Source organism: Rhea americana, unplaced genomic scaffold (assembly GCF_003343005.1).
Source record: "Rhea americana isolate MKP2758 unplaced genomic scaffold, rheAme1 scaffold_81, whole genome shotgun sequence".
Taxonomy (NCBI): Eukaryota; Metazoa; Chordata; class Aves; order Rheiformes; family Rheidae; genus Rhea; species Rhea americana.
In genome coordinates, this window is record NW_028186990.1 from 2,114,433 (window position 1) to 2,132,349 (window position 17,917).

The 17,917-nt window shown below is 46.4% G+C and overlaps 1 protein-coding gene across 1 annotated transcript in view; it reads right to left on the minus strand.

Moving 5' to 3' along the window:
* Positions 1–9,529: 9,529 nt before the first annotated feature.
* CD101 (CD101 molecule) overlaps positions 9,530–17,917 on the minus strand; it is a 24,804-nt gene continuing 16,416 nt past the window's right edge. The window contains exons 8-10 of the mRNA XM_085323062.1: positions 13,208–13,615; positions 12,004–12,399; positions 9,530–9,884 (exon numbers count right to left, since the gene is read on the minus strand). Of these exons, the coding sequence (XP_085179188.1) occupies positions 9,688–9,884; positions 12,004–12,399; positions 13,208–13,615 (1,001 nt within the window). The 3' untranslated portion in view covers positions 9,530–9,687. The remainder of the gene's footprint in view (positions 9,885–12,003; positions 12,400–13,207; positions 13,616–17,917) is intronic.

Consider the following 17,917-nt stretch of genomic DNA (forward strand, 5'->3'; position numbering starts at 1 on the left):
GATAAGCAACGAACATGCTTATTATTTTGCAGTATTAGATATACCACCTTCATTTTATACTGCAGTAATTCGTTTTTAGAAAAATCTGTTTCTATGGAAACTTATTTTAGGTCCAGCAGAGAGAGTTTCCAGTTGATTCTCACTATTCAGATAAGTCATTTCTCCTGTTTCCGTCTCTGAGATGATGTTCTTAAAAGGCAAATTTCTGGTTTCTTTGCCTATTTCACAGCAAACAACTGTGTCTAAGTTCCCTCATTTGTTAAGAAGAGAAAATTCTCAACTATGCTATTGTGTTGGTGTGAAGTCCATGAATGGAAAATGCTGTAGAAAGGATAAACTCAGAACTTCATGTGCTTAGCTACCTACAAATTAATATAATTTACTCAAAGAAGATTTAGATAAAAGCATCTTCAGAAAAAGCCTTGTTGGGTGGTAGAAAAGGAAGARAAAATAGAGGAGCAGAGTACATGTCTTTTTTGCTTCTTAAGCAATTAAACGTACAGTTTTAAAGTAGCTATAAAGTAAGAACATAAAGAATACCCTCACCAGCTCAGATCACCAAAGTCCTTACCCTGACTAAACAGTGGCCAAAARCACACACCTAAAGCAGAAGAGAAAAGTAGAGCAGGAATACATAATACTTCTCCAAACACATACCAAACCACAGCTCAAGCACTTACCAGGCCAGAGATGGTTACTTCACAGTTAGCAATACTCARTAGATCCCCTTTTGGCCATTTTTTCGCTGGAAAACACACAAAATTATAGCACAACATCTCTTAACAAGGAGCTCTCTGACTTAATTTTGCGTTACGTGAAAATCTTGCTCTTTTTCCTTTTATCTTGGGGCTGCCACCAGCTAGCTTGTTCAGTGTCCCTTAGCTCTCACGTAGGAAGGGAATGAAAGACTGATCACCCTCTATCCTTTCCTTGGCACTCAGGATTTTATAGATGTCTCCARCACCTCGAGGCCTCCCTTCTGGAGGCTGACAGCCAGGGTAGCTCAGCCATGCCCCCAAGGGAAGCTCTGCTGTGGCTTTGATCATCCTTGCTCCACCCTGCACCCTTGCCAGCTCTGTTATCTTCTTTGGGGGCAGTAGAACAGACCTGCACAGAAATATGGGTGCACCACAGAGCTGTACAGTAGCAAAGTGATGTTCCCTGTTTCAGCATGTACTTTGTTCTTAATAACTCACAACTTTTTATTTGCTTTCTTGACTGTTCTGAACACCTGGCTGACATTACATCTAGTTTTTCTCACACTAAGATCTTGTTCCTGAATGGTAACAGTCAGCTCAGAGCCTATCATTTTATATGTGAAGTTAGGAATGATTTTTTTCCCCCTACTATGTCCCCCTTTTACAGTCACCTATATAGATTTTCATCTGCTGTTTCATTGCCCACTCAGTCCCATAAGGCCTGTTTGTATTTCCTCACAGCAAGCCCTTGTTCTTACTATCAGCAGCAGRCTTTCTCCCCTCACTACTCACCCCCTTTTCCAGGCCATTAATGAGTTCGTTGAGCAGCACAGGTCCCAGTGAAACATCACTGGTGACCTCCCTTCACTGTCAGAAATGACAACTTAATCTTATTTTCTGCTTTCTATTTTTAACCAATAATTCATCTATGCAAGGACGTGCCTGTCTTATCCCATCATTACTTAGTGTCCTTAAGATCCTTTGATGATGGACATTGTTGAGAGTCTTTTAGCTCCTCGCAGACTACATCAATCAGATTTTTCCTCATCTGTGGGCTCTCCTCCAAAGAACTCTGTTAGATTTGTGACTCACACCTTCCCTTTTTAACAGCTAGCTCATTTTTTCCTCCCATTGAAGTTAGCCATATGCTTGATAATAGCAACCTTCATTACACTTTCTCCTAATTTGTTTGGTATAGATGCCAAGCTTCCCAGCACCTCGTGGCTGGTTGGCCTTGTGTAACAGCTGGCAGAGTCATTCAAGGTTCTGAACCTTGAGATGAGCAAAGCCTCGTATTAGCGAAAAATCTAATAAACAACCCTTTAGATTTTAATTTCTCAGGCCAGACCAGGTCTTTGCCSATAACAGGGACTCAATAAGGTATGGTTTTCCTACGTGAGTTATCAGGCTCCCACATCCCTGCTTTTGGCTCAATAACCCTGCTCCCAAGAACTAGCAGTTCTTGCACAGCCTCAGAGCCCCTGGGTCTCTCCCTAACCCAAATGCCTTGCAAGCTGAGTCTCAGCGCCTACAGTCTCTCTGAAGTCCAATTAAATAACCAGATTATAGCATGAAACACACTATTTAGCTGTCCATACCTTTGCCCAGTCTTTGGASACACCAAACTGATGTTCACACTCGATGACCTTACTTTCCCTACACAGTGTGTGTGCCTTAAAACATAAATATGTAATAGCAGTACTGTATATAATTTTCTCTCAAAGCACAGAAAGGTCAAGGCTTAGCTACAAGGGTAACTTTCCAGGGAAAGGAAAGCAGGGGACTTCGTGCCACACCAACAGYGATGAAAGTTACCCTGAGACACCTCAGTCCTTTCTCCCCACCATTTTAGGCCTTCAGTAATTCCTCTCTGAATTGCCTGCCTCTCCTAACAATGTCAGGCTGAGGCTTACGTCCCACTTCATTAAGTCTGTAAGCTAGTGACTGGATGATATCTGACTTGCATCCGTTTGCAATTTAAAATGGGCATTTGCTTCAGATCAAAGCAGCAGCGGCAGCAGCAACAGAAAGGAGAATCTCACGGTCTCTCTCTTACCGATCTCATTGCCACAGTGTGTCTCCCTCATTACCAGGGAAATGAAACATCTTTACAGTTCAGGCCATCTCTGCCTTTTATCCTATGGCCATTGCATGAGACATTATTGCCACATTTAAAAGCGGTTGGTCATGGTCCTTCTCTTTCATACTGGACAGCGTGCCTCTCCTCAGTATTTGCGCCCGTAAGGAGGCTGCACAGAGTCACTGCCCTGCATATTTTTCCATATTGCTCCCAGCATTCCCCAATCCACTGCATGTGAGAAAAAATAAAATWAAATTAAAAAAAACCCACCTGCAAATTTTCACAATCAGTGCTCTAGAAAACAAATGCTGCCCCTGTCTCTGATGGGCAGTTACGGCATATGCAGGGCTGGAGACCACCTCCCCTGCACCCTGCGGTGGGGGAAAGGGAAGTGGTTGCTTTCTCCCAGCTGAATTTAGGCTCTGCAGACCCAGGGGCATCAAATCCCATTGCAATGCCTGCACTTAACCCCAGTCTGTGACCAACCAGTTYGGTCCATCCCAGGGTTGGCTTATGCGTCAATTCAGCCAGTGACGCTGCACCTCGACCTGCTATGCACTGTTCCCAACCATACAAGCCAAACCTCAGGCCACCTAAAACACAGCCTAACCCATCCCCATAGGATCCTCTGCTCCACCGCAGCCACTGCTTCATTGTCARCCCTGTGGTGCTTTTCCTTGGTGATGCTCCCCAAGGTCAACATGAGCAGTGAAGGCAAGCTCTGGGGATGCTGCTGGGGCAGCTCCCTCCCACTCCTCTCACTTTACCCAGCAGCTCTGGCACACAACTGGCTCTCAGCACCTTCTGGGAGGAACAAGCACAGTGCCCACTCCACATGGATTATTTTTAAATGAAGCTGCACCTGGAGTGGTTKGCAATTGTAGTAGCAAGCAGTGCAAGCGCTCATTGACCAGTGAATCCCTGGAGAGTGTGCTGGTGCTGACTGCAGAAGAGAGTTCAGCTCCATGCTAGCATCATTTATAAATATGTAGTTCTCCCTGGAAACATAAAAGAAAACAGGAATGAATGAAAGTGAGAAAGCTCAGCTGAGCACATGCTCAAATTTGTTGCTTGCGGTTTTCCATTTCCTGTCTGGATTGCAGAAGCAAGTACTGTCTGGACCTCATTTTCCTGTTCACATTTCTAAACAGGACCTGCTAAGGAAACAGGCTTGTATTTAGTTTAAACAATGTCCATGAAAGGATTTATTATTATTATTATTATTATTATTTTAAATGCCCAAGCAGGGAGGGAGCCATTAATCTGGTTGGTCCCACAGCACCATAGCCAACCTCTTTGCTGGAGAGCCAGCCAGCTGAAAAGACACTAGGCTGGTACCTCCTGCTTGCTGTGGTTACAAAACAAGCCAGATACAGCAATATTATCCCCATATACTTCCCCCTCCACAAGCCCCACTGTTCGTACCAGTCCTGCCTTAGAAAGTAAGCACTCTAGAGCGAGGACTGCCTTTTCCTGCCATGTGCAACAGGTCTTAACCCTGTATCACTTGCTGGAAGAAAAGGGGAAGGAGGAAGAGAGTTGGAGAAGAAGGGGCAAAAAACCAGCTATAGGCACATACAGTACAGGGGTTTCTTAGAAGTTAGGGAAGGTTGAGGGTCTCAGGAGAGATTCTTCCTTGTCATAGATTCCAAAGACCAAAGTTGAAGGACACATGAAACAAGCAGGGGCTACAGAAAATACAGTTGGAATGCATAATGGTGGTAAGTGAGACCAAAACATACATATCAAAACTTCATCTTTTATTTGTAGCTTTAAAATATTTTATCACAGGAAAAAGCATTAAATGTCAAATTTCAGAATTAATATGAAGGAATAAAGACACTGCTGGAGAAAGGGACATGCCAGGAGAACTGCAAGTCATTTGTTTCCAAGTAGTTCTTGAAAGCCTGGAAAACTTCCACACTAACCTTCCCCTGGCAATACCAAGAAACCATGCTGCTGAAGTAGCCTCTGCTGCCAGGGAGCAGGGCTGGACAGCAAACCCCCAGCCATTAGCTGCGAGAGGATTTGAAGCATCTTCTCACTAGCAAGGCACTTCCCTTTGCTCTTGTGGCCACTAACTCCTCATGGGCTAGAGCAGCCTCATGACAAAGGTCTCCAGTATACCCACGTTCAGCTTAGAGCCATTTGTCCCTCTGTGACCCTTTGTGCCACTGTGCACTGTATGAGCTGCACGTGCAAGCGTTAAACATTGCCCTTGCTTCTRTCACAAAAACCCTCCAGGCAGGCAATGCAATGGTTTTATTCCCCACTGGCTTGCCTGCACATCATCTGTCTTCTGAATGGGGAAAGCCTGCCAAGCTGCAGGTTTGCATTGCCTTGTTTGAGAGAAAGTTGTTCTCTCCTCCTGCATTATGATTTCCACAACTTCCTTTCAGACCTTTTTGGGAAACAAGGACTCCTTGGCTGGAGAAAGCCTCATATTGATCCCTGACAGCACAGCAACAAGCAACCTCCCCGATCCAAAGTTTCCAGCACAACACAGCTCTGATATTTCTGCAGATGCTTGCAAGCACTTTGCAGCCAAATAATTCCTCTTGAACCCACTTTGCATTGCCTTGTAACTCCTTTATGCTGCTTCAAAATATTAAAAAGGACCAGAAGGRCCCTGGGTCTTTCCCCCACATGCTGCTCCTAATGCAGGAAATCCCCGTGGCAAGCGGATTGGCGGGGGGCGGGATGTGACAGGAGCACTGCTGTGTTGCAGGGGCTGGGCTTTTGCACTATTATTCCCAGTGGGACTATTACAGCTAAATACATATTTTATCAGCTGCTCTAATTTACATCAGAGGCTGGACTTGGAAAAAGGTGGTGATGGGAGAAGATAAAGGTGGCCAAAAGCCCTGGGGCAAAATCAACATCCTCCTCCTGACCCCTGTTCCTCACAMACACATACAGAGTCTCTATCCTTCTCATGTATTTACTTCAGCCAAGTGAAATGTTCTCTTTAAAAATAGGACTGTTCTGCAGCTTTTGCTGTGATAAGTTACGCTTTCTAAGTTCACTTCTGGAAAAAAAATGCATCTCAAAAATCATAGCTGAAATGTTTGGCTGCAACCCAGCAAAGCCAGAGGGTAAAAAAAAAGGGGGGGGGCACCACTGAAAAAACACACACATTCCTCTGCCAGACCCTTTCGTCAGGGCTCCAGGCACCCTTTATGAGCTTCAGCTGAAACCTCTCAACCTGCATGAATGGAAAGTTGCTACTGAGGTAGGCCTCTGCCTAGCTGAGGAAAAATGGGGCAGAAAAGGAAAAGAAGAGAGCACCCCGCTGTTGGAGAACTCTCCCTCTCTCTGCCCGCCCTCCTCCCCGGTCCCCCAGGTGCACCATTTCCTACTCCCGTAACATCTAAACTTTTTATGCAGACATCCGATGCCAGCAGACACCTCCACAGGYTGGCAAGGGAGGGCTGAGGGGGCAGAGGCAGCGATGCCCCGAGCCCAGTGCTATCCCACCCGGGGCTCACGCCGCCTACAGCGGCTGCCCTGCCAACGCAACCGCTGCAGCAGRGGCTCCCCCGTGCCGCCACCCCCGCGCTCCCTTACTAACGGCAAGGGCTCAAATGAGCTGGATTTTTCCAGGAAAAAGCTGGTCCCAATGAGGTGCATCCGGAGGCACTGAAAGAGCAGGCTGTCAAGCCATCTGCCCTGCTGGCGGTTGGCTGTGGTAGCACCTGAGGAGGCGTGAGACACCAAGTGACAAGAAAAGCGCAGAATTCCTTTTAAAAAGAAAGGGGAGACTAAACGCCCACATCCGCTTTACTGCAATTCTCAGAGACACACAGGGACAAAGAAAGTACTTGCAAGCACCTAAAAGAAAGCAAGAAAAACAGAAATAGCTTTTTTTTTTTTTTTTTTTTTTTTTTGTCACCAGCATGTGTCAAACCTATCTAATTCTATTAGACAGAATAAGCAATAAACATCATATAAACTTGACTTTAGCAAGTCTTGATTTAGGCTTCTGAAGCATGGGCTCCTAAGGTGCTCCTGTGAGCAAGGCAAGAAAACAATTTAAAGTTCAACAATTTAAAGTTCAGAGGGAGGACACAATACGGGTGGGTAAACTCTGTACAGCAAATAATTATTCATAGCTTATGGTCAAAAACAGTTCCTACATTTTACCCACTGGCRTACCTACGTCTCCTTCCTATATTCCCTAATTATGAGCTGGGCCCCAGGCAGCAAATACATGGCTGGTTCAGGGCTGCCCAGGCTAGCAGACAGGTAAATACCACACTCTCATTTGCAGCCTTTCCTCAGAGAGACAATAAACCTGGTCTCCCGCCTTCATCCAGCTATCATTTTTCATAAAACTTGTAGGATCTTAAGGTCCAGGGAGCATCTGCTTCTCCATCAAAACAAGGTGAAATCGATCCACGAGTTAAAATGTTACCAAGAAGCAACTAAGAAAAACAGGCAGTGGGATCCATGKCAAACTAGCGTAGGTGGCCATTCAAGAGGCCAATGTAAAAGGTGCTAGCTACAACCAGATAGCAAAATCAACAACCTGAACACATAGCAGAGAAACARCTTGCTAGACAGCAAATCTGCAGAAGAGGAGCCTGTGGATTACGAGCCAAGCACAAACAGCCTCCCACTGTTACACACATACCGGAAGGCAAACATCCTACCAGGATGTGTAAATGGGGATGTAACCCACAAGGTCAGAAGGGAGGGGAAAAAAAGAAAAAAAAAAGCCTTCTACAAAGCCACAACCAGTACGCTACATGCAGTGCTGAGCACTCACACCAGGGAAGGCATGGTTGGGTCAGGAGAGCTGAGAGAAAAGCTACAAGAGGTCCAGAAAAAACAGCCTGCTGGAAAAGGCTGAGCAAGCTGGAGCCAGTCAGWACAGAGGAAGTGACTGAGCAGAGAAACAAGAACAGTAGTTCAAACTTATGCAAAAAGAACAAACTGCCCTCCAGTTCCTTAGGATCCAGGATAGGAAGACTTTCTAATTGTAAGAAAAGTGAAGAACTTGACTGGGTCATCTACAGAGGCTGTGGTGTCTCCATCCCTCCTTCCCTCTGATCAAAGAATCTGTTTGATAGACATCGGTTGTGATTTACACACAGTTGCTTCTGCCTCAGGTCACTGCTCCAAATGACATCTTGAATTCCAACTCTACAACTCCTTGGAAATGTGGCCCAGCACCAACAAAATAGCAGTTTGCACAATTGTGGATGGAATACCACTTGACTTTTAGAGACTGAATTGGAAATTTCCCTTCCTCTAATGCATCATACAGCCAGTCTTCAGAGAGCAGAGCTCTTCAGTCTTGAAGGGATGAGCGTGGACTAGATCCCAGACCATAAGGGAATTGCCCCACAAARAGCTGCCTCACAAACACACACAGCTTTCCCAGGAACAAGAGACACCTGAGACAGAAATGCCTTACTGGCTTCTGATACTGAATTTTTAGGGCACAGTTTGAATATGATAGTGATAAGAGCCTGTTGATCCTGTCTTATCCCAACTTAGCAGCAACAGAGAGTGAGGATACACACGGTATTCCAACTAGCATGGGAGGCACACGTTCAGGAAGGCATCTTTCCAGGAAGGAAGGGGTGGGGATTCACTACCTGTGCAGCACACAGACAGGTAGGACCTCCTCTATAGGCAGGTGAGAGTCCTCGGGATTTTCACATCCTTTCCATACTACAGGATTGTAAGGCAAACCCAGGAGGCTGCCACCGCTGCTCTCCAGGCAGTCAGGACTTAGTACCAGCTCTGCAGGGGCTAAGCTCAACTTGAGAAGTGCTCTCAGTTCACTCAATTACTACTTTATGCAAACAACCCTTTACAGACGAAGTGTCCTGCTTACAGCCCATATATTACATGGTACAACCTGGAGATTTTTCAAGCTGTGCAGGTCCCAGTCATACAGCTCACTAACCCACAGACAGCACAGCCATGAGGAGCCAGAGATTGTCTTCTCCTGCAGCAGTCGCAGCAAAGGAAGGAGCTGTGAAGACTTTATATTCTCACCCAGTTATATGGCTGCCTTCAAGATGGGTTGGTGTTTGCACCTTCCTGTTTGGCCCTAGACTACATGTACAGCCCTTGCTAGGTCAACAGGGTTTCTCTTTGGTGGATAGCTGTGATGTTCCTGACATGGACTTTCGTCAGCCTCAGCTAACTTGCTCAGGTTACAACTTTTTGTGGCAGGTTTGTGATGAAGACTCACTCTCTTTTGGAGAAGACACTCTTTGGCTCTTCTAGAACTAGAAGAGAACAGGATTGGGGGCAGGTTTAGTTCAGTTGGTTAGAGCATGGTGCTGCTAATGCCAAGTTTGTGGGTTCAATCCCCGTACGGGGCTATGCTGGGGCTGGACTAGATGATCTCCAGAGGTCCCTTCCAACCCTACCATTCTATGGTCTGGGAGCCTCACTGACAGCAACAAGGGATGCACAAAGGCAAGTGCAATGCCTTAAGCAGGACAGCAACAGTCAATTTCATGTCAACTTCTGCCACTGATTTTTAGTCTGCCAGTGGCTACTACTTTGTCAAGTCTCCCAAAACAAGCAGCAATTTGATACTTTCGTGCCCCAGCTCTAAGGAAGCTGTTATTCTTTTATACCTGTAAGAAAACAACATTTCCTTTTACACTGGAGCTGGGGGGAGATGTGTATAACCATATTGCAAGGATCTCAATGCGCACGGTGTCAGATGGGTGGGTGTCTAACCTAAGAGATAAAAACACTCATTACAAAGATCCTGTTTGCTAAGTAATTTTGGACTGCTTTATTCCACAGAGTAAATGTGCAGTTTCAAGGATTAATTGCAAGAGCTACTGAAAAACAATACAAAGCCCCACTGCAAGCATTCATTCCCCTTCAGACAGTCTAACTCCACTCCTTAAAGTTACGTTTTTCAGTATAGATCAGCTAAGTTTGCTTGACATCTTCAGTCCTTTGCAATTCTACCTGCTGGTCATCCTTGATATTATCTTTTCTGACATTCCTGGATTTGAGGTACCAGTAGAAGCCAGCAATGGCCAGGAGAAGGATGAGAACCAGAGGTAGGTATAGGATGAAGTTCAGCAGTGGTGGAGATGAGCAGATCCTGGACAAAACAGTTGACTCTGTAGAAAGAGAGGRAAAAAAAAGGGGGGGGGTGCAAGTGAAGCTCAAGCTGATTTGGCTTTTAATCTCCTTCTCTTTCTGTAGGATAGATTCTTATAATTTGTTCCTCATTCTTAAATATCACCAATTTTGAACAATTCAGACACCACTTTTAAGGCCACCTGAGGAAAACAGAGAAACAAGGTAATTTGCCTCAACATCTTGTTTTGAGAGGTCAGATGGGGCCTGCAGTTCACCCTCAGTTGAAGCATCCCAATAGAGACAGTACAGCTCCTCAGCCAATTTGTTCCAGACCAGCCACAATAAGGAAAAGCCACGTTCCCTTCATGCCTTGCACCCTGCCTGAACCAGCTATGGTGGGGTGAGCTAGCAGGTTGTTGTCAGAGGCTCTACCAGAGCAAGGAGGGGCCAGAAGAAAGCAAAGGAAACAAGACCAAAGAGATCTGTCCCCCTGCCTCTTCCTGCTCCTGTTGTACCACTGTCCCATTTCAGCTGTGCTGAACTTTAGGCAGCAGCTGGCCCCATCCCTCTCTCAGAGACCTCCTGCAATACAGCAACCTGGCTGCGGTAGAGGCAGCCTGGACTGATGATTTGGCTAGTCCAAAAGACTGGATTTGGTCAGCTGGCTGTTGGCTGAAGAGCCCTCATTTAGAGTCCCCGTGTTTGTCCCGGGCTCCTCTCAATCACCCATTATTACTGGTCATTAAAGTCTCCTCACGTGATGCACAACCCCAACCCCAAAGGATCCTGTCCATGAAAATGGAAGCAATGCTTATTCTCCCATAGGAAAACATGCAGAACTCTCAATTAAACAAATGCCTCTGTACTAGGAAAAGTACTAGGGAAGTGTCTTAACAGCAGCATCAAGGATTAGCATCCTGGTTACAGGTATAAGCTTAGCTGTGTCCCCCCAGGACAAATTCCTCTGCAAAACACTGAAGTCTGTGAGCTAGAGAAACAAAAAACAGCAAGAAAAACAAAACAGCTGATCTCTTGGGTCTGGGAAAGCTGTGAAAACCATTTGGCAAAAACACACATAAAAAAAAAATGTGAGGAGATTTTTCTAGCAGTTACTGAGCAATTTTAGCAACAGTTATTTCAGCCAGTAATGGTTAACAAGAGACAGAGGAATCTGATGAAGAAGAAATTGGAGTGCTCCAAGGAGCCATGATGGACAAGATGAACATAGCAGCACAGGGATGAAGTACAGTGAACCCTTCATTTTAGGGCAGGGCTAATCTGGATACACTGTAAGTGCAGTCATAYGCTGTGCATGACTCCATGCACACCCATACCAAGAGCCATCCCGCAGGAGGACACTGCAGAGTCCCTTGAGCACTGGCTGGTGCCATAGCTGTTGTATAATGACATGGAGGCACTCAGGCTGACTTCACATATGGCAGCTCCTGTGCTACAGCATGAGAGGAACAGCACTTTCACCTCAGCTAGGTGCAATGTGGGTTTTTTCGCAGTTCATAATTTTTCGCTATATGGGTCATCCAAGCCTCCTATTTCCCCAAATAATCAGCAAAAGAGTATTTCTTGCCTGTCAGTTAYCTCCCTAGAAACACTGTGCATGTCCGGCTGAGATTTTTGTTTTTACATATTTAAACCTTTGTATACAGAACCCATCTCTATTTTTGTGGCCTGGCACACAACCCAACTCACCCCAGGAGGACAAAGGCTGTTCTTAGAGACCTCATTAGAGACAGACAGGCCAGAAAAAACACACCCAGCATTTCCCCCCCAAAACAGCTAGTATTCTGGCCCAAGTGGCACAGCTGAGAGCAATTTTGCATGCCTGATCACTCCAAGAGCACTCAATTCAGCAATGTGCTGCAGACATAAGAGTGCTCCCATTGAAGTCAATGGCCTCCTCTGGCCTGCATGTGTGGCTTGCTCAGCTAACACTCTCGATGCCTCATCCAACAGCCACCTCCTGTGTTCACAGTACCATGTGCTTGGTTTTTGCCTTGCTTAGCAAGTGCCCCCTGACCCTGGCTCAGCTGCACCCTTACTATTATAGTCAGCACCGCCAGCAGAGTACAACTGTTATCCCACCAACATGCACCGCTACAGTCAAGGGATGTCCTCATACACAGCATGGCAAGGCATTACCTGGCGGGAGCGTAGTGAGCCTTGTGTACCCTGAGAGTGCAGATGCTTGCAGAGCCCAGGTCTCTCCCTTGCCATCCTGCTGCCACTCCTGCACCTGGCAGTAATACACCCCAGTGTCACCCTCCTCCACGCTTTGCAGTGTCAGGCTGAAGTCACCAGCAGYGGGGCGGCGAAGGTGCAGCCTGCTTGCAAGATTCTCCTGAACGTACTGCACCATGCCATCGCGGTGGAGGTACAGCAAGGGCCTCACACCAGAGCGATCCTCCTCATGGAACCAGATGGCAGAGACACGGGAGATGGGCGAGCGCATCCCCCGCAACATGCAGCCCAGTACCACCTCGGTGCCCTCCCTCACCAAGATGCTGCAGTTGGTCTTTTCCACGTCCAGTTCACTCTCTGGGAAGGGAGGAAAGCAGAAAGAACTGTCACTGTGTTGCACTGCTACAGAAATGCTCCCTCCTGAACCCACAGCCTGATATGGAGGTCCCTTCCTTCCCTGAGGCCTTTATCACATTATCTCTGTCCCTTGTTCACCACCTTCTGTTGTAATGCTTGTTTCCCTCCCCCTCCAAAAAAGCAACAAGGCATCCCTTGGACCAAAAGCTATTTAGGAACTCTCTGATTCAGTTTATTTAGGGCTGCCACCTATATGTCAAGTCAAGCTGAGAGTGTGGCAGCCTGGAAGTACTGAGCCAAGGAGACTCACCATGCACCCTAGCAGTGTAGCATACAAGATGAAAGCAGCTGAGCATTCAGCCTTTTCCTCAATGGCTAGATGCACTAGGACAAATAACTTAATATCTTGCTTCAGAATGCTCAGAAGTGTCAGGAAAGGGTTTCTCTATTCACTGCACTGCACAAGCGATCAAGCACGCTATGTGCTTGAGAGAAAAAGCCACAGTTCACTTTGTTATGAAGCATTAAACATCTCCTGCTGCTGGAGGCAAAAATACCAGCTTGATTGGTTCAGGAGGATATGGTAAATCCTCCTAATACCTTATTTCCCTTTGAGGGGTACTTGCACCTCCTGTCTCCATGAAGCAATGCCATGAGTCAAAAAAATCCTTACATCTCAGATCCACACAGGAGCATCTGCTTTTCTAAAGGCCYATCAGCTTAGAAGAAGAGGCCAAGCAGGGTCCCCATAGTAAATAGATTCAATCTCCTGCTGTGGCACCTATACAAGAGMGAACCACCTGTTTACCTGAGAGCTTAAATTCCAATGTAGTCCTTCCTGATTTCCCCTCTCCAAGTTTGTACCAGCCGTCTGCCAGCCAGAGCCACTCCTCTACCACACAATAATAGCTGCCCTGGTCTCCATGGTTGGTAGACAAGATCTGCAGCCAGAAGGCATCACTGGAGACCCTCTGGCTCTGGAACCTGGTCCTCTGTGTCAGAGAGCTGAACTCAGCCCCGTATTCCAGCACATTGCTGTAGTTGGCCCTTACAATTTGCAGYGGGATTGCATCTGCTGGAGGAGGCGGTAGGAAGTACCAGGTAATGGCCAACTGAGCAGTTTTCTGGGCAAACAAGATTCTGCATTCAATAGTTGCATCAGCACTGCCAGTGATCTCCACAGAGCTCTCTYTGATAGAAACCTGAAGCTTGCTTTCTGAAATGGAGAAATAAAATAATTGTTAAAGYTGTAGCTATCAATACAGGAATGCTACCAGGAAAAAGGATATGACTGGCCTGACAGGCCTGCTGAAAGAGGACAGAGAAAGAGGATGCTCACAGGACAAAGACCTATTAGCAAGAGCAGAAAGGCTAGGGGAAAAGAAGGAAGAACAAGTTCACATATTTGTTTGTGAGCTTTGGATGGGAATCACCAGGTGCTACTGGGCAGRGGAACGGCAGAGGAAGCCATCTGAAGGATCACGAGGCACAAATGGGAGAATTAAAGCAGACTCCCTGTTGAAGCTTGGAGGCAAAGCCTGTATTCTAAAGCAAACGTGTCAGTCTCCCACTGTTTCTGTCACCAGGCTCGCACACAAGTGACAAAACCAGCCCATGGCTTTGGAGACAGTGAACAGTAAGTGTCTTTTATCTCAGGGAGACAAAAAAGCCTGTGTGGGTTTCGCTAACAGTTACTGTCTCATCTGTTTGCTGGTTATTAACTGGAAGCCATATAATGCGTTTCCAAATGTCCTTTGCATTTATACCTGGTAATTGTTCAATTAAGCACTAAATAGCTCAAAGGGAAACTCCTGATCCTTCCTGCAGCCCAGCATCCCTCTCCACTGGAACACTGCAGTGGCAGTCCCTGCGAGCATGGCTGCTGCTTCTTGCTTGCAGGGCACAGCTCAACCGAAAGACTGCAAATCAGTCTTTTAGAAAGGCCTCGCAATGCCCATGTTTTCCCCTCAGGCYGCTTCTTGCCTTTGTGCTAAGACATTACTTTCGGCAAATGTGGCCAGCGAATACACACAGGTATCTACATAAGGATATACAGAAATTACTCAGCATAAGACACTCTTTAGGGTCTTAAAGACCACAGGCTGAATTTTCACTCCCGGATTTTCCTTGTAATCTGCTAGGACGAGATTCTAGCAGCTTTGATCTCAGGTGTTGTTTGTGGGTAGGGTAAAGGATGAGCTGAGGGGAATGATCCTTCCGTCCATGCAGAAAGGTTTCTCCTCCTGCCCTGAGCCACACACTCAGTAGCTCTCCCCTGCAGTTCCTTGCTGGCGGACGCAACTACAGCAGGTCACAAGGAGATCGTGTGGAACAGGAGATCACCACAGCCTCTCTCACAGAGGCTAACAGGGAAGTAGACACATGACAAAGGAAAGCCCTCACATTTCCCCCATATTTGAAGCAATTCTTCTCAGAGTCCCCAAAACATTTCCTTCTCCAGCATGATTTTTCATAGCTCATCCCAAGCCTCATCATCTCCCCCCCCCACCCTCCTGGACTTTCATGGCACTCCTGCCCATGTCTCAGGGAGCTTTCATCTCCCACTGGTCACAATAAATACTTTTTCTAGGACCTCTGGTAACAGGTACCCAGAGGTACTCAGCCAAAATAGAGTCTGCAACCCACTTCAGAGGCCATCACTGCCTCTCTTAAGTCCAGTCAATACAAAATATCCCATTTGATGGCTCTTGGTATCATCAAACATTGCTTCTGCCTTCCTTTCAAGTGTACCAGCACCATCTCCTCCTTCACTTCCACTTCGGCCACCTTCCCTTTGCACACTGCTACCCTTCCTCCCGTTCTCTCTAAATTGCAACTATTAGTCATATTTTCAAAGGGTAAGCAGTCTCCTTCACAGCAGCACTTGCACATCCCTAAGTACTCATATCTGCTCACTACTACAAAGGTGAGGACTTTGACAGTCACAAGGAGGCAGCTGTTCTCAAGGGATACACAAAGCACTGCCTTGCATTTCACAGTGCACACTGCACTGCTCTGGATGAACAGGCAGGGGCAAGAAGGAGAAGGGATAGGAAGGAAGCCACCCTACTAGAAAGCTGCTGAAACTCAGACATGCATACACCCCAAGGCTTGAGCACACTTAGGGAGCGGACACAAATTGATGTTTTCCATCTTCAGTACTTAAAAGTCCAGTCCAGAAACAGCTGTAGGGAAGGATAAGGCAGCTAAGTGGTACAGGTGAACTGATCACGTTAGAAAAAGAAAGAATTTAGTTCTTATGTTAGCTGCTAGATTCAGCAAGAGTATCAAGCTGCCTGTTGAAGTCCAGGAGTTTTACCAGGGACCCAAAAGTGAACTCTGCCAGAGGGAAAGTAAAAGTATTCCCATACACTTTAACTGAGGACTTTGCTGCTGTTTTCAAGGCTACTAAGGAGGAGCAGGCAGGATCCAGGGAAGACAGTGGGTCCTTCAAAAGCAACCACACTAATGTTAACAACTTGGTGTGATCACCAAAGTGTAAGCACAAGACAACCTGCATCTGGAGGAGCCTCTTCTACTCCATCCAGTTAATCCTGAAAGCACCATGCCATGGGAGGGAGGGCAGAGTAGCCATGCCAGCAGGGAAGAGTCTCAAGGAAGGCCAGAAAAACAAAACCTGAAGAGGATTAAAGAGATATTTTAATTCACGAGTTTAATTTACAGAATTTAAATCCTAACAAGGTTTAAGAACAACAGCTATCACCTAACCTTGATTTGAACCTCAGACAGGCCCAGAAAAAATAGCTGTTTGGCCATATTAGACCAAAAATGGCATCTCCCTCCAAGTGAACTCCCCCATGAAATGCAGCCAGGACCCAAGATAAACATATAAAACCCAGGTCCTATCCCCAGGCCCAGACAGGCTGCCATCACTAGCACAGAGGAGCGTAAGTCACCTCGGGAGGGCCCTCGAAGGAAAAGGGCCCAGCCTAACATTCACTTGGGCAGGAAATACTCCAGAGAAACAAAAATTGCTATAGCTCAGAGAGGAAACACAGAAGCTGCTGTTAAGAGCACTCAATTTTGATGGGGAAAAATTGCCATTACATTCTCCAAAAAGATCATCTCGAGAGAAAGCAGAGCACTCTCTACAAAGCCCCTTTCTTTCAGCGCAGAGTCTCCTGTCACTCATATAACTGCTGCTAAAGATCAATCAATGAAAAGGGCAGACCAGCTGCCTCCCTCTCCCTTTGGCATATAAAGATGCACTTCTGTTTTCTCTTTCAATTTCAATTTAATTAACTAAGCTGAATCTCTTGTCACCTACCTAGCTTTAAATGCTGCTTGCTGACAACACTCCTTCCAAGACTGAAAGGATGTGGTGGCTTCCAGCAACCCGCGCACAGCCAGCTAGCATGCTGGGGAACGGCTCATGCAACAGCTCCAACAGATTGCTCTGGAGCCAGAGGGAGCCCACCATGGGCAGCCTGGTGGAAGCATCACCTCTGTGAGAGAGCAGAGAGGTGCAGTATGGCTAGATCTCTATCTGCCTGCCCAGGGCACTAATTATCAGTTCCCATCAAGGGTCAGATGCTGAATTACTTGAGCAGTTAGAGATAGGAAGGATTTGTGCTCCTTCTCCCCCTTTCATGCATGTCCCTCCCATCTGAAGCTCTAAGTCAGATCCACACAGGCATTTCATCGCCTAAAGCACCTACTGATACTGAGTGCCGAATCAAGTGCCCAAGCAAAAGTCAAGAACTTGAGTATCTCTGTGGGCTCCAGCCGTCAGACTTTATATGCTAGGAAACCAAATGATGACTTTCATAATTTGCAGCTTGATTTTCTACAACTTAGCTTCATTCCGTTGCTGCTAGTGTAGGCTTCCTTCTCAGACTTGTACTGTGCCTTCCAAAATATCCTTCACTGGCTTATGCTGCCTTTCTTAGAGCAATAGTGCTTACAGCTAGCAGCTGTCCTCCAGCCACATGCGTTATTCTCCTCCCAGTTCCCAGTGTCTTTACACTCTTGCAATATCCAGTAATGGCTGCAATATATTTGGAGCCAGATGTCCTACTGTCTTCCTACTCTGCTGCTACTGTCTGCTCTCCATAGACAATCTACAATGGTGCTTGCTTTTCTTAATGCCATTTACATCACAAACGTGTGCCCAACCTGCTGTTCATTGTCACCCCAGCTTCCCTCCTGCATCACTGCTCCACAGCATCCCACCACATCAGGAGGTTATGATTCAGGTGTAAAACAGGGTGCCTCAGTACCTAGTTCTACAGGGGCAGGGAGAAGAACAATGGAGTAGGGGGGAAACCACCGTGGAAACGAGCCTAAACAGGGAAGGAAACGTATAAGGCTATATACTACAGCAAACTCATCAGTTAAAAAAAACATTGAAAGTGAATAATTTCAGTTCACTAGGTTGTGATCTCTAAAAGTCAAAGATTAGAGGAAAGGAAAGAGAAGACAGGGGAAAGGAAAGAGAAGACAGGGGAAAGGAAAGAGAAGACAGGGGAAAGGAAAGAGAAGACAGGGGAAAGGAAAG